This window comes from Numida meleagris, chromosome 2 (assembly GCF_002078875.1).
Source record: "Numida meleagris isolate 19003 breed g44 Domestic line chromosome 2, NumMel1.0, whole genome shotgun sequence".
NCBI classification, from domain to species: domain Eukaryota; kingdom Metazoa; phylum Chordata; class Aves; order Galliformes; family Numididae; genus Numida; species Numida meleagris.
In genome coordinates, this window is record NC_034410.1 from 43,882,138 (window position 1) to 43,898,804 (window position 16,667).

A 16,667-nucleotide genomic window follows, 5' to 3' on the forward strand; every position below is an offset into this window, starting at 1 on the left:
CATTCCTCTTTTCCTTCTCCCTTTATCCCTGCCGGCGATGGGCTACAACCACTCCGTCCTTTACAGCTAGGGTCATCGTGAGGATAGCGGGCCTTTTCTGGCAGCATTGTGCTGCTGTGTTGGCATTTGGACAAGTTCTACCTTAGAGCGGTCACAGCTACTTTGAGTGTCACGAGATTTCCCTAAAAAGTGGCTCATGTGTCTGAGTACTTATCACCTGGAATATACATATGTTGCAGAATGAAGGTGTTTTCCTGCCCTCTCTGTGTAGTAAGATACCCAGCGACATGTGGCGAGAGGACGAGAAGGGGTAAGTGAAATCATTTTAATATAATATCAGTGTATGAGAAACCACAAAAGAAAGAAAACATTTTTCTGGAAAATTCTGCATATGTATATATTGCCTTGTCTTACAGACAAATTTACATCAAATACATGATATATTTTAAAACACTGATTCAAAGAGGACAACAAATTAACTTTTCTCTTTCTGTACAGACATGGGAGTGTGATTTCTTTCCTGCCGCTATGGTTTGCTGTTCTTTAGGAGGAGTACTCGTATTCTTCAGCACTGCGGCGTCCAAAATCCATCCAGCCCATGTAGTCTCTGTCATTTATCCTGTGCGTGGGATCAATGCTCTGTACCCTGTTTCCTAGGACAGAGAACCTCCCAGTGGAACCTACAGGAAAAGAGTGGGTGAGAGGAGAAAGTAAGTGGGTGCATTTTCATCCATTTCTGATCTGCTTGTATTTATTGGCAGATGCTTGCATGATGCTCAGTGGGGAAGATGTCTTAGGAACATTGTGGGATTGTCCTGAAAGTGACTTCAATTTTTTCAGATGTAAAATATATAGATCATGTTCTTTCTTCTTAAGCTCCTAGGAAGCAAGAGCCATAGATGCATATATAGGACAAGGAGGAATGGTTTTAAGTTCAAGGAGGGAAGGTTTAGATTGGATGTCAGGGGGAAGTTCTTCACAGAGAGAGTGGTCAGGTGCTGGAATGGGTTTCTCAGAGAAGCTGTGGATGCCCCATCCCTGGAGGTGTTCAAGACCAGGATGGATGGGGCCCTGGGCAACCTGGTCTAGTACCAGAGCTGGAGGTTGGTGGCCCTGCCTGTGGCAAGGGGGTTGGAACTTGATGATCCTTGGGATCCCTTCCAACCCAAGCCATTCTGTGATTCTATGATGTGGGAGCTCCTACAGCGCAAACTAAGAAACAGGAGGCATAGAGTTAGGAATAACGGGTTTTGTCAAGAAGTGGGAATAGTCCTGAAATTCAGGGAGTTGTATCTGGAGTTCACAGCTAGAGATGTCTACTACTGCAATTACGCAAGGCTTCTTGCTACACCAGCAGCATTTCCACTGCTTTTCTAAATTTTCATAGCTTTTTTCGCTGTGGGATGGGATGCTGATCTTTGACCTTTTGCCCTTGTTTAGGGCATCAAATTGATAGAAATGATTTGTGGGGAGAATTTACGTTTTTGTTTTTTTTTTTTTAAAAAGATACTTTGACATCATCACATTACGTAACTAAAATTGCAGGGGAAGGTAGATTACTTCTCCCTGTGCTCCATGAAAAAAGCCAAAATGGACATAGGCCAGTGATTAGATTAAATCTGAGCATTGAGTGAGGAAGAGGGACAAGTCCAACACAGTAGTAGTTAATGAGGAGTGAAGCTTGAGGAATGCTTGAACTGAGCAGAAAGGAAAAGGGGTCCAAACCAAACCTCACAAATGCAAATCTACACAGTTGCGTTGCTTACAGATTGTTAGTTTTGGAGGAACCCTTGGTGACTGTGTAATGACTTGTAGTAAACATGACTCATTAAAAACAAAACCAGTGGCATTGTTTTGTTAATGGATGGAAAGAGATACAGACAAAGAAGTACCATAGGAAGAAACCAAACATGCTTTAGGCATTTTAAACAACATGGCAAAAAAAAAAAAAAAAAAAACCCTATGGAAATATGTTTGTCTATCATTAAACTCTCAATACCATTAAACCTCTGAAATTCACATAGGTAGCTCAAAATACAAAGTTAAGTTATGAATATGGTTTCCTGGCACCAGGCAGGGCTAGGACAGTGCAAAACCATCACTCGGGTGTTGATATTTAAGAGATGCTAGAGCCTGCAGTGACCTGTGGGCTGTAAGTGCTCCCCTGATGCTATTTTGGTCTGGCCTAGCAAGGGCTCCTTAGAGGACAGCAAATTGCATGTGTCACTGACTTGTCAGCCACATTTCTCAATGACATAGTGCCAGATTTATGCTGAAAGCCTGCAGATGAAGTTAAGTGAAAGCTAAGGATTACAACAAGCCTAAGAAATTCCCTAAGAGCACCTTAATTACTTTCCCTTAAATCGCCAGAGATGTCCCTGCGGATACTGCAGCATCAACATACAATGAACAGCTTCAAACCTGTAGCAGTCTGGCTACAAGGCTGCCATCTAGCCCCAGCCTCCTGGGAGAACTTAACTCTCACTGTTTTAACTGGAGCTATTGTCCAGAATGAGCCTTCCTATTTGCTAGCTAATGCTAGCAAATGCCCAGCCTCCCTGTCCTCTGAGATGGAATTTTCTAGTGAGCATCCAGACAAGATAAAACAGCAGATATGAATGTTCTGCAGAGGTTTCTGAAGTGTTGCCCTGAACTCTTATGTTAAATGAGAACATATTTTTTGATGGGAAAACCACTGATGGGCACTGTTTTAAATTAATACTGCTTTGTCGCAGTGACTCTCTTCTGTACCAGCAAGTACATCTACACACTGGTACCCTGCTAGCTCCAGAATTCTATCATTCACCAAGAGTCACTTTGTAGGGTTAAAAATATACATACTTATGAACGTGTATGCAGGCAATTCTCCTTCATAGGATGTATTTTTGGTAAGCATTACTAAGTTTAAACTCTTTTCCCCACATCATCTGGTTAAGCTAATGGGAAATGACAGCCAGGTATTCAAGGAGAATGTAGTGGCAACACAGGAGAAAGGAAGAGAAGACCTTGTTGACATGTCTGCCTTATAGACTCCTGTGGCAACATTCTTACTTATTAATGGCTTTAACTCTAGCAGTGAATTGTGGAATTCTGTATCTGAATTGTCTTTCCGTTAGATCATGTGAACTGCTAAAGCAACTTCCTTAATGAATACTGTGAAAATTCATAGTGAGAGGAGAAGTCCCTCCGAATGCATCAAAAGTGTTTTTCTGTTGTTTCTGATTTGGCCCTCTTCTGCATACAGGGATGAGTGTGTGTGGCATCACACACAATGCATAAAATGCAGGTTGCATCTGTTTATTGCAATCCACCACCAAAAATACAAGTGGGATTCTGCCTAGCACAGAGCTCAGCAGTGAGGCTATGGAGGGGAGAGTACTGAATGATGTGCAAATGGTTGTGTGGAGAGACAGGAGCAGAGAAGGCCCTCACTTATCAAATGAATTTTATCCTAGACAAACTCTGAGACTGCAAGTCAATTAATGTGCCACTCCCTATATGCTCAAGTAATCATAACTTCTAATGCAGTCTCTTTCCCTGCAGTATAAGGGATAGATGAGAGAAGCTATTGCAGGCAAACCATATTTGCATAACCTCACAAGTTGTACTGGACTTTTTTCTTGAGGTTTGCAGTCATGTTCCTCCCTTGGTGCCCAGAGCAATTACGTTGCCCATGGTGTTGCTCAGTTTAGATATGTGACACAATTGTTTCTTCAAGCGACTAGTAAGTCACACAACAAAGGTGAAGCCTTTTGATTCCAGTACTCTACTGGAGCTTCACGATCCCATTGCTGAATGCTGGGGAGGTTTTAAGTAATTGCATGATTCTGCCCCAGGGCAACTCGGGATGGAAAACCTAACAGGAGTTGCACGTTTTGAACCAAATGCGCTTTCACTTATCACAGCTTTCTGTTACTCTGTTCATCAGTGCAACTTCTGATCTTTCCAAAGCTCACACACTTCTGTAATTTCCTTCATTGACAAATACAAGGAAAATGCAATACTTCAAAGATCTCCCTGTCCCTGGTGCTTCTGGCTGAGCTTAGGCTAGCTTTCTCATCTGCGTTTAGGCACTGTAAAGCTCTCCTGCTATCCTAATTTAAAAAAGGAATGGAAGAGGCTAACTAAATAATAAGGGTTTCAAGGAAACACGATTACTCTTTTCTACCTCAGATAAAACATGCTGAAAATCATACCAAAATACGTAGCGGGCTATGAAAATAGAATCTTAACAATGAAAGATGCAATATGACCTGGCAGGTGGGCTTAATTTTCCCTGGTTACCTTTACACAGCTCTCAGTCAATGGCTGCTATGTAAAAATATGTTGTTTTTTTTTTTTTTTTTTTTTTTTTTTTTTTTTGGAGTTTTAGAGTAAGTGAGAAAGAAACGGTCTCTACTTCAGGAATAGCCAGGCAAAAATCTATTCCCTATCTCCTATAGGAACGCAGGAATTAGTGCTAGATGATGGCAGGGTTAGTATCTGGGCACCTGTGTAGGAAGTGCCCTGCCACAGAGGCAGCAGATCAGCCGTACCTTTCCGGGCTTGCTGCAGGTACTTGGCCAGCAGTGCGCCGATACTCGCCCTCTGCTCGAAGCTGCCATCCAGCCGCGGTGCAGGTTTCAGCGGACCCGCCGAGGAGGGGGCACGGGCGTGCCGGTGGGGTTCTGTCAGGCTCTGCTGGAGCTCAGCAGCCAGCGGGCTGCCATCGTGTGAGCCCGCGGGCTGCTGGCCGAGGGAGCTCACCGACAGCGCAGCAAGGAGCACGCAGATGCATACACCGCCGTACATCGCTGCGGAGAGAAAGGCACGTCAGGTGGTCGGAACGACCAGATGGAGCACATCGCGCGTTATCCCCACCCCTGTCTTCTTCGAGGGGCGCTGGGTTCTGAGGAAACTTAGTTCTGTTCATGCAGGTAGCTGTGGGATCTGCATTGAGCTAGAAGGCACGTGTGAGTAGTTAACTATCTGCTGGGAAAATGAGATAACACCACAGCGAACTGGTTTTATCCCTCCCAGTGAATGTGCCATGCCTTCTTTACACAGTTCTTCTCTGTTTTGGAAGCTGCGTTTCAGTAACAACTAAAGAAAACCTATGCAGCTCTGTAAAAACTCCCAGGATGCGGGCAGCCACGTGCTTTGCTGCTGTATTGAAACCTGCTGTTATTACTAACACCCAATTTTGACAAGTTCTGCGAAGACCATTTACTCTCTGCCCCTTCCTGAGTCTGTAATTCAGCATGGAAGAAGCTGTGTTGCACAAGAGAAGGAGGAACAAAGTTGCATCACGACAGAAGAAAGCCCCAAAATCTCACACCACCCTATCACCCCGTTTAACAGCATGAGCAACGAAGTGCACCAGAACCGTGCTCTTCTTCGTATAAACCAGAATTCAAGCGCAAGTCTTTTTTTGTTTTTTTTGCCGCTTCCATAAAGAACCAAAGATTGGATGAGACGACCCATGGAAGCGGCACAGTTTGAGCACAGCAACCGAAATACGGTACTTCTGGAAACGGGGTTAGCAGGAGGAGCGAGGCACCCGGCACTTAACGGCAGGAGGGCAACCTCCCGTTACAAAGGCACATGAATTACCCCGCGTACGTGAAACGCAGCGCCGAACATCACCTTTTCACTTCGAAAACAAGGGGAAGCGAAGCTCGTTCGCCCGCTGGCAATGCACAGAAGCGAAGGGCGGCTGTCACCCCGCGGGCAGCGCTGCTCCCCGCCACGCCGGCCGCCCCCGCACCGCGCAGGTGCTGCACCCTACCCACCGCACGCCGGCTGCTCCCTACCTTCCTTCTTTCTTTCCTTCCTTCCCCGAGGCCGGAGCGAGGAGGACCGCGGGAGCCCGGAGTGCGCTCAGATGGGATGTTAGGGGCTGCTTCGCCGCGGCCCCTTAAATAGCGGCGGCGGTGTTTGCACAGCTCTGACGCAGCGGGGCCGCGTTCGAGCCCCGCCTCGGGGAGAGTGGGGCTCCCTCTCTCCCTCCCGCCCCGCCTCCGTGCTGAAGTTCGCAGCCGGGCACGGAGGCTGCTTTCCCGGACGGGGAGGGCAGCGCGCAGCCCGGCTTGTTTATAAGAAGTCCGCGCTCTCTCGGGAGCCACCTGTGCCGGGCTGGCGTTGCGGGGTCCGCAGGGAGAAGGGGCTGCCGCGGAGGGAGCGGTCCTTCCGCCCCGTCTCGTCACTCCCGCGCGGTGTGCCGCCCGGCTGGGCCCTCTGCCCCGGCCTCGGCTCGAGGGGCTCCGCTGCTCTTCGCGCGTCGGTCGGCAGAGGGCGACGGGGCCCCGCTTGGGGCCGCCCAGCGCGGCTCCGCCGACCCGGGGTTCCCGCAGCCCTTCAGGGCGGCCCGGCTGCTCCCGAGCTGAGGGACGGGGCGCGGGGAGGGCGGCAGGTCAGAGCAGGGTGGGGTGTGCTGGCTTTCTGTGCCCCACGCTCCTGGCAGCGGGAGTGTTGCGGGGAATGGTGCTGTGCGAGCGTTCTTGCCACGTTTCAGCCTCTAACCAGGGTCTCTGTCGCTGAAAAGGAGGGCAGGGCTGAGCAACAGACTGCTTGTCATCACAGAATCACAGGGGTTGGAAGGGGCCTCTGGAGGTCTTCAAGTCCAACTCTCTGCTAAAGCAGCTTCCTTACAGTAGGTCGCACAGGAAAGCATCCAGACAGGTCTTGAATATCAAAGGAGACTCCACAGCCTCTCTGGGCAGCCTGTTCCAGTGCTCTGTCACACTCACTGTAACAAAGTTCTTCCTCATGTCTGTATGGAACGTCCTATGTTCAATTTTGTGCCTATTGCCCCTTGTTCTGTCACTGCACACTGCTGCAGAGAGCCTGGCCCCATCGATTACTCCAGCCAGATATCAGATGTTTATGAGCATTGATAAGATCCCCTCTCAACCTTTTCTCTTCCAGGCTGAACAACCTCTGGTTCCTCAGCCTTTCCTCGTAAGAGAGATGCTCCAGGCTCCCAGTCACCTTTGTGGCTCTCATCTCCTGCATGAGATGGCAGTAGATGAAGTTGCCATCCTGAGGCAGTTAGAAAAAAGAGCAAATCCCAAATCTCCTGTGAGAGCAGGAAATTCAGTTGAAAGCACGTTTCCAGGGGAAGGAACGGCGCTGAAACTGTTCCAGCAGTACCCATCCAAGAACCAGTTTAATGGCTCTGTCTCTCTCTGGATGAAAAAAAAAAAAAAAACAACAACAACAATAAGCACCAAACCAAACCAAACAACAAGAAGAAAAAGTATTTCTGATAATTCATTTTCCCTCTTTTGTCTTAGTGGAAAAGGTGCTCACTGCTGTTAGACGATTAAATAGTCAACAGCGAATTGAGCCATAGAAGCCTGGGAAAAGTATCACCGTCTTTCTGGGAAAGGTGCAGTGCAATAACAGTTCTGGTAGAGTTGTATCAAGCCTTTGTGAAATGCACTGGAGATAATGAGTTCCCAAGGGGACAGCCCAGAGCTTAATAGAAGGGAAAGACAGAGCGCTTGCTAATGTATGCAATATGCATAATTCATGTCAGAGAGGTATAAATATAAAAGCAGCCATTTAAGCCAACGTATTTGTCTGGTTGAACAATTACATGCTATAGGAGTTCATTTACATTGAGCTGATTTTGAATGTCTGTTCTATTACAAATATAACCAGGGCTGCACAAATGGAGTGAGAATTTGTGTCTGTGTTTATACATAAGTGGCAGCCAAATTTACCCTATTTGTTCCTGTGAGCGTACAGGTGGGCAACAACATACAAAATCAAACATGAATGCAGGAGTGTCTGTGGACTGTTAATCACATGTATTACCGTGGGAGCTCTGATCCATTGAAAGACCATGTCCCAACTTTTTCTTGTACCTCTGCACTGCTCAAATCACTATGTTTGCAGTGACAAGGTCAGCACAACATGAAATTTTCTGCTTCGTTCTGCCTACGCGATCTCATACAATGACTACAAATGGTATTTTCCTATCTAGCCAACATAGCGAATGAAGAAAATTAGTGAGGCTATGGCATGACATTATTAAAGACAGCAGTAGAGCACTATCTATAAGTCTGGCTGTAGGTTTTTTAACACTGCATTTTCCTCACCAAGTTCCTTAACACTAATATGTACAATCCTCGGAGATCTCTTTCTGATTTACTGGCGTTTTCTTTGGTGAAAAATGTTCAAGTCTGTTTGAAGTTGTGTGCAGCTTGCAGTCCTTGGTAAATAGTTATTAATTATTGGCATTTTAGTGTTACTTTGGGCAGAGAGGAGAGAAATGAAAGCCTGTTCAGCTAGAGTGAAGTGACAGCAGGACTCTGAGGCGAGTTCCCTGCAGAAACTTAGGCTGCATATAACAATTCCAATGCGTAGTATTGGAATTTCTGTATCCTTTGCTCCGTTGCAATCAAAATATCTCTGCTTTCAACTGTTTTCTCTATTTTTCTGCCAAAGTTTTTCCTCCTTGTAGCAGAGGTAGCTAAAGTGTATGGCTGAGCATTTGTTTTGTGTTGTTCCGGCACAAAGCTCTGAGCTTGGCTTGAGCCAAGAAGGCAGCATGAGGTATGAGGGATGCACACACAGTTTCTTGCCTCTGTTCTGCGTGGAGGTGGCTGGTGCCAATAGCAGAGTGCAGCAGGGCATTGTGCGCGGTAACATTTCATTCTTTCTCTGCTGTGAGATGGAGCAGAGCTGTTTCTAAGCATGATGCCCTTTTCTGATTATCACGATGTGGTGTGCTTTTTAAAGTTTTCCTCCAGACCCTGATACTTAATGTTCTTTGCTACGTTAGGGCGTTGGGGCAAATTCTTTTTTTATTTTTTTTATTTTTTCCTGTGAAACTGATGGAGCAGCAGTCTGGAGGATAGCAGGGAAGTGAACAGTATAATTTCTGGAGCTAATGGACAAATTAGTGAATATAGTATTTAGACCAGCTACCTGGATTGTAGATGTATGAACAGGGTCTTGAATATATTTTAAAATATTGTGTTGTTCTGCTACTGGTTTTTTTTTGTGTTCATTCAGCTGTTACTGTTTTGGTCTTTTGTTTTTTTCTAGTCTTTGAATTTTAATTTCTATCAGATGACCTCAGGCTTCCACTTCAGTGTCTTTTCTCTGAACTTGTATTGCACTTGACAAGAAGATAAGCTCTACTTGAAGTCAGCCCAGAAACAGGGGGAGAAATTTTGTTCCTGGGGAAGAGAACAGGAATGCTGAATTCTTTCACAGAACAGTCTCTCAAATTAATATACCACTCTGAAGATCAATCAGACTAATACATCAGACTTTAAGAAGAGTCCAGTAGAAGCAGATCAGCAGGGATGACGCTGAGGACCCAACGAACACCCTAACCACGTTAGGTTCCAGGGACTGGAAGTTCATTGGTAGTTGAAATGCACTAGATGCAGTGCTGGCTGGCTTCTTTCACTTCATTTTCATCCAAAAGGAACTGGATACTCACAGTCTGCCCAGCAGTGAGTGGGAAAGACCAGGAACTCTGTCAAAAGTGTACTCCTGACATGAACTGTGTGCACTAATGTCAGTTCATCCATTATCTTGGGATTATACATTGCCTGCATTTGTGTGAAGAAGGAAGTAAGAGGAAAATTCTATTTCCCAGGAGTAGGATCTGATTGTTTAGGAAATCAGATTTCAACCGGTATCCCATGAAATTCAGACACTTGATGTGGAAGCTCCCTACAGATCAACTGGAAAACTTACTTGTGTAGCATTTCCAAAATCAGTTCCCTGTGGTTTCAAGAGTAAATGGTGATATGGAAAAGAGAAAACTCCAGAATAACTTTCTAGGAGACCACCTAATCCCAAATCACTTGCTTTTTCAAAATATTTATATATTTTTTTCTCTGAAAGACCAAATTGATCGTATGTGGAAATGGGCTATCTGTTTTGCAAATCTGACCACAAGATGGAGGCTTTTGTGCAAGTAGAAGACGAGAAAAGGAAGTCAAATTTCTACAAAAAAAAAAAAAAGACAAGGTTATGTAACGTATTTATTCCTGATAAATTCTCACTGATTCTAGCAATACTTTGAGAAGTACAGTAGAGTTTGAAAAGATGAAGGAAGGTGAAGATGATAGCACTGACAAGCAGAGAATGCAAGTGCAGTAATTGGACTCTCAGGAAGAACGAAGTCTGTTTAACCCTTGCTTTGTGGAATGGTCTGGCATTTAGTAGTCACCTTTTCTTTATTGGCTGTAACAAACCGTTGTTATTTTGCCACTTACGTTTCAACTGGAAATGGGTGAAAATAGGTAATGTGTAACACATCAACATAGGAGGAAGAAGAAAATGGTAACCTGTGCTAGCTGAGCCTAAGGCATATGAATTTATTCACTGCAGTCTTCTTCTAATTCCTACTCCTGTTAGGCATGTGCTTAAGCCTCCGAAAATACAGAAGTTATATAAACTTATGCAAATGTGGTTTGTTAGCTCGAGTGGGCCGACACAACTTGAAATACCTCCCTAATGCTCTCCTGTGACACTCATGAAAACCACTTGTTCTTTGAACTTGTTCTTGTGCTATTTTGAGACCTCGGGGCTGTGATCTCCCAGATTTTATGGCTTTTTCATGTTTAAAATTCAAAATTTCATTCAGCTTCCCTCGCTTATTGTTACTTTAGATATGTATAAAGCCCCTCAGGAGAATCCTTGCCCTTCTTCAGTGCAGAGGTTTTGTGTTGAAACTAAAATACGTATTCACAAGTACTGGAAACTGTTTAATATTGTTGGGATTGTTTATTGTTTTAAATAATTGTATTTTAATCTGTAGCTAATATTTCTTTTTATGTAGGAGAAACTAGTCCAGCACACTTCAACATATATATTAATTCATTTATTATAGAAATAGCCTAGTACACAAAGGACATAAATCATACTTTTCAAAATACTTTTTATTTTTTCAGATCTGCTCTATACTTTGCCATCTGGACTCAGAGAAAAAGCATCTTCTTCTCTGTGTAGTAACACAGAATACTGCAGGAAATACTGTTCTCCCCTCTTGTGAAAATGGAACGTCAGCCTAAGCAACATTTGTCAAACCATCTAAATCCCCAGGAAGGGAGTTCTGTGAGTGACAGGTATGATGTATTAGCTTCTTGTCTTCCAATCATCTGTGTGTTTCATCTATACTACAACCAGCAGTAGAATTTAAAAGCAGCAAACTGGCTTGACACTAGTAAGACTGGATAGCCGATGAAGTGTTTGTTCTTAGTGTCCTTCAGAAGAAAGGGAGGCTTTCTGCTTGAGATGTAAGTGGACAGGACAGCTGGAGTCTTGTTATTCCACTTCTGCTGTGAAATTAGACTTTGTAATATAGAAAGAAATTGAATTAACCTGGGTGCAAAGTATGAATTGTTACTCTGACAATTCCTATTTGAATGGAAATACCAGAAATGTCCATAGAAGGCATAAAAGCTGTGTAGCTGAGAGGCTAGAGTGGGATGAAAAAATGATAGTTTTTAAACAGCAGCCCTAACTGCATCGCAGTGAGCCCGTGGAACTTGTTATAAGAGTGTTGTAAACAAGGTCCTGGGATTTCTCTGAGGATGCAGTCAATACTCTCTGCATTTGACAAGGCTGCTCTTTTACTAATTGTTCAGGAAAATCCCTTAGAAGTACCAGAGGAGTGTTACCTTCCATGCAGCAGAAAACAGGATGAACAGAAACCATTAACCAGGCAGCTCCACAGTCTAACACTTAACTTTTTGTGGCCTGGTATTTCCATTCTCAGAATGGCTACGCTATGACCATAGCAACCGAATTACAGACTCTCGGAGATGAAATTAATTAAATCTGTTCAGCTGATTCAAAAGCTGAGAAAAAAGAGACAGTTAACTCAGAGCTCCACTTTAAATGCATCTCAGCTGCCCCTTGGTGACTGAGATTTCCCTTAAATGCAGAAGGAATGTTTCTAAATTAAGCTAGTTTACTGAATCATTAGGTATAAATGCATTTTTAAAGCACTGGGAACCACGAACACACATGATAGAAATGAATTATCACCCAGATAGCATAGCTAAATCTAAGGGGAACAATTATTTGGAAGCAAACCAATCTTTCTATATTCTGCTCTCTTTTTAGAATTGTTTCTGACTGTTTGTGTCTAATCTAGGATTTTCTGAAAAAAAACTTAATATTTACTGTATTCAGAGGGGAGTCTGGAATTACTTTAAATCAGCAGTTCTGCACAGTGCTGTGTCTCCCATGACACATTTAATGAGACATTTAAATAAGTATGTTTTCAGGTTGACTTCCTAAAATTAACAAGACTAATTAGTGGAATTGTCCTGTACGTTAACAATGTCACTGTTTGATAGTATCAATATATATATTATTTATCAGCTTACTAATGTATTTTATTTATCGTGCTCTCAGGGGAAATAAGCAAGCTCTATCAAAAGACTTCTCAGGGTCAGAGCTAATGCAAGATCCTGGTAGTACTGATCTGTTATTCCTTTCTAATGGAACCGGAGTAAAAGCAGTTGGAATGGGATGGCTCTGAGCTCTCTGGCTCAAATTTTCTCTTTTCAGGTGGGAGAGCAAGATTACTGGTGACTTCAGTGATATAGCGTGGTGGCTGGTTTACTTGCATTCTACTGCGAGGACCTGGTGCAACAGTGAAAAGGTGCTGTGAGGTGTGTAAGTATGTAAAATGAAGCGGGGGTTACAGTGTCTACATTTTCTTCTGTGTAGTATTATGGAAGTGCACACTGCTTCTTTTTGCTTTCTATTATTTCTCTCCTCCATGTACTTCATCTTAGCCTGAAACAAGCCATCTAAACTGAAGGGTAATGTCTGCCTTTTGTACAGTCAATTAAACAGCTCCACCACTGAGCCAGTGGTTTATGCTTTCAGTATAACCTGGTTCTGGGAGGAGGGCAGTAAATGTGGGCTGGCATGACCTGGTCAGGGTGGGTGAGAACTTCCATCTCAAAGCCTAAGCTGAGTGTGGTGGTAAAGGAGTGATAAGATTGGAGTTGTAGCTCTAGGGAACAGGTAGGTTCTGTAGGCAGCCAGCTGGTGAAAGTGTCCTGACATAAGGGGGTTAGGAACCTGCAGTAATTTGTTTAAATGAAGCAGACTTAGTGTCCTGTGGCCTATATAGGATCACAGAATCACCGAGATTGGAAATGACCTCCAAGATCATTCAGTCCAACCATGCCACCTACCACCATTATTTCCGCACTAAACCATGTCCCTTAGTACAACATCTAAACATTTCTTGATCATCTCCAGGTACAGTGACACCATCACCTCCCTGGGCAGCTCGTTCCAGTGCCTGACCACTCCTTCGGAGAAGAAATTTTTCCTAACATCCAACCCGAATCTCCCCTGGCACAACTTGAGGCCATTCCCTCTAGTCCTTTCACTAGTCACACATGAGAAGAGGGTGACCCCCAGTACCCACACTACCTTTGTCCCGTTCTTTCCCCACCTGACTGACAATGGTGGTGGCTGCCTGCATAGTGATGTATGTTCAGTACTCATTCACACTGTTCACAAGGATACTAATGTTCCCAATGTGATCTGTGTGGGGACACAGTCATATAAGCATGTTCTTTGGGAGATAACAGCAGGAGGAGGACAACAAAACAAACACATTTTAACTGTCAGCTTTATGGGAGCTGTAAGCATTGTCCTCCTTCTGGTAATATAACAGTTCATCCACTGTTTAGACCTACGTAGGTTCTGCTAAGTAGTTGTTGGCTATAATAATAACAGAAGAAATCAGAATAATCCTTACCTAAAATATTCATCTGTGTCTGTCTGATGAGCATCTTGATGAATGCGCTGCTGATGGCAATCGATAGATTGGCATTCTGTGACATTCTCCTACTAGAAATTCTGAAATCACAAACAACATACTCTCAAATTCTTATGTGTGTCCAGTAAAATTGTGTTAAATCTCTTCAGGTTTTTTTTGAGGGGGCAGATATTTCAAGTTCATTACTACTGTATCAGAAAACATGCAATTTTACTAAATAATATGATAAGCTGTTTGATAAAAATATTTTTAAGCAGAATCAGCCACCTGGTCTTAGGACTTCACTGCAGTTGGGGTCCATACTTTACCTTAATCAAAATCTGATACTTCAGGCATATTTAAACAGTGAATTCAGGGTCGTTTATTGCGTGTGTGTTAAAAAGCTCTTCCCTCTTATGAGTTTGAATCACTGTCTTAAATTTATTTGAAGACAATCAAGCCTTTCTTTTTAAAATAATACTTCAAAAGTTAATTACTGTAGGTGCACAATCAAATTGAAACAAATCTCTGTGGATTTATTTTTTGTGTTCTGTATTTGGGTGCTTTTCTCCATGGTATATGGCATTTTCTCCATGGAATATGTCTTTTTTTTAAATTCCCTTGATAGGAAATCAAGGTTCATCATGTGTATCCCAGCTGTATTTTGTCCTAGTTGAGACTCTGAAGCTCGCAGGGAGTGTGCAGGTATGAAACAACTAAACTACAGATGTAGTGAAGGTACTATTTTCTGATTATATGCTCCTTAAATATTAGTATTTTTAAACTGGAAGACCTTTGCTTTTGGCTGAACTAAACAAGTTTTCAGACATTTGTATTTTTGATCAGACTCATGTATTTCAGCAGTTTGGCAGGTTTTTTTTATCCCCTCTGATGGACTAGTTAGCCACAGTGGGACATCATACAAGTTGTTGTGAGTAGTATCCGTAGATGGTGAAAGCAGTGCCTGAGCACAGAGTGGAGAGCCCCAAAATTTGTGCCTGAAGACAGAAGCAGATTGTATTGCTCTGTTTTTAGGGGCAATAGATCAGTTTTCCATTGAGAGAGGGAAGAGAAACTAGCAACACTCTGTGTGGTGTTCCTCAGTGGAGTTAACAGCAAAGCAGCGTCTGGTGCCTCTACCTGGTTTGTCAGGATGGCAGCAACCACAGTAGTGCAGATCCTTCCAAACCTGTCTGCGTAGCTAGCCACCTATGTACCACTTTATGCTTGCTTTAAAAAAATATTTCCAAAATAATTTGCTTCTAAGATTTGACCATGCTCTTGTGCTCCTTTAGAATACAGGCAAATACAAATTTTCATTACCACTAAGTAATGGTGTGTGGGTGTGCAGGAGGGTTGCAACTAAAATTTCCTTGATGCTATGTTTTCTTTTCAGTCTAAGAAATACTCATGGGGCTGAGTCTGCCTCATCCTTTCTGTTTTTCATCTCAAGCAGGATATTGATAGATGTGTTTTTTCTTTGCCAAAATGGATTTTCATTTTTACAGAGAGTACAAGATATTTCATATTAAAATGCACTGGAAATGTTTATGGAAATGAGAGCTTTGCAAGCAGGTTGCAATTTTACAGATTGCAGTGTTTGATATTAAATAACTTATTCAAAACGAAAGGATGAATCCTCAATTGAACTTTATTGCTATTATTATTTTGACCTGTTGAGGTCTGCTACTATGTGCCTAGAATAAGTTAATTATAAGAATGCTCCTGTGAACTAGGGGCCTACAAACCATTTGCTCCAGTGATGTAAACATTGGAGCATTGATGCTGATGGTTTAGTGAAAATGGATCTGAGGCTCCTGAATCTTCAAGTTCTTGAACATTTCTGCCCGATCTGGTTTATCATGCTATTAAAAGATTACTAGCAGACCTCATCTAAAACCTCTCTGAAGGCATTCCTTAATTTGGAGTTGTTTTAAGTGCTGATGAGGTTTCAGCATGATTTACAAGAGACTGTAAACAAACCTTGGGTATGTACAGCAGATATTCCAAAAGGGAATAAGATGTTTGCAGCATGATTACACTGTCTCCAAAGTTGTTTACACAATGGAATAACGGTTTTAGTGTTCCAACAGCAAAAAAGAGATGGTGGCTCTTAGTCAGGAATATACTATAGAGAACTATAATACTGGAAGTGTAGGTCAGAAATAAGTTTGTTGTATACTTTTGTTCTGCTTTTAGTTGTGTATGGTATTTCATATGCTTGAGGATACTAATGGTTGAGGTGGGATTTTGGATGTTTTCTTCCAAGTACAAGAAAAACAAACATTTAGTATTTCAAAGTCAGACTTACATACAAGAGAGAACATCCTCCTAAACATAATAATTCCTCTGTAAGATAGATGCAGTGTAAATAATATCATACTTTCTGCATTTAGTTTAATATTCTGCTCAGTAACAATGTAGGAAACCAATACAGTATTTCATTATGCCATTTTAGGAACAAAGTAAAGCATACATCCTGGTCAACTAATTATCTTTAAGACTTTACATTTTAAGGCATATCCATTCATATGCCTTCCTCATAATGTCACTAAAAGCTGTATGTGGCAGATATTGTAAAATCATAGAATATCCCAAATTGGAAGGGACCCACAAGTATCATTGAGTCCAACTGCTGGCTCCACACAGGAGTGCTCAAACTATATTTCTTCCTGGAAAGATCTGAGTACCTCTGAAGATGGGGGTTATGACTCACTGTAGAAAACCTCTGTGTCTCTGAAGATATTATATGGGGGCTGCTCTGAAAGTAAAGCCTCCTATTTTGTTATGTTGGCCCACAATGTCAGAGGCAGGTGTTGGTGGTATGGTACTAGAGGTTGAACCTTCTTGCCAGTATGCCATGAAATTTTGTTGCCATGTGACAGATGGCAGCAGAGGGGCAGTCTAGCAAAATGGTGTCTGACAT

General features: G+C 42.9%; 1 protein-coding gene across 1 annotated transcript; it reads right to left on the minus strand.

Annotated features, from left to right (window-relative positions):
- CCK (cholecystokinin) lies at positions 312-6,184 on the minus strand. The gene is made up of 3 exons (XM_021388948.1): positions 5,793-6,184; positions 4,536-4,793; positions 312-680 (listed from the first exon to the last, which is right to left on the minus strand). The coding sequence occupies exons 2-3, from the start codon at positions 4,789-4,791 to the stop codon at positions 544-546; spliced, it is 393 nt and encodes a 130-aa protein (XP_021244623.1). The 5' UTR covers positions 4,792-4,793; positions 5,793-6,184; the 3' UTR covers positions 312-543.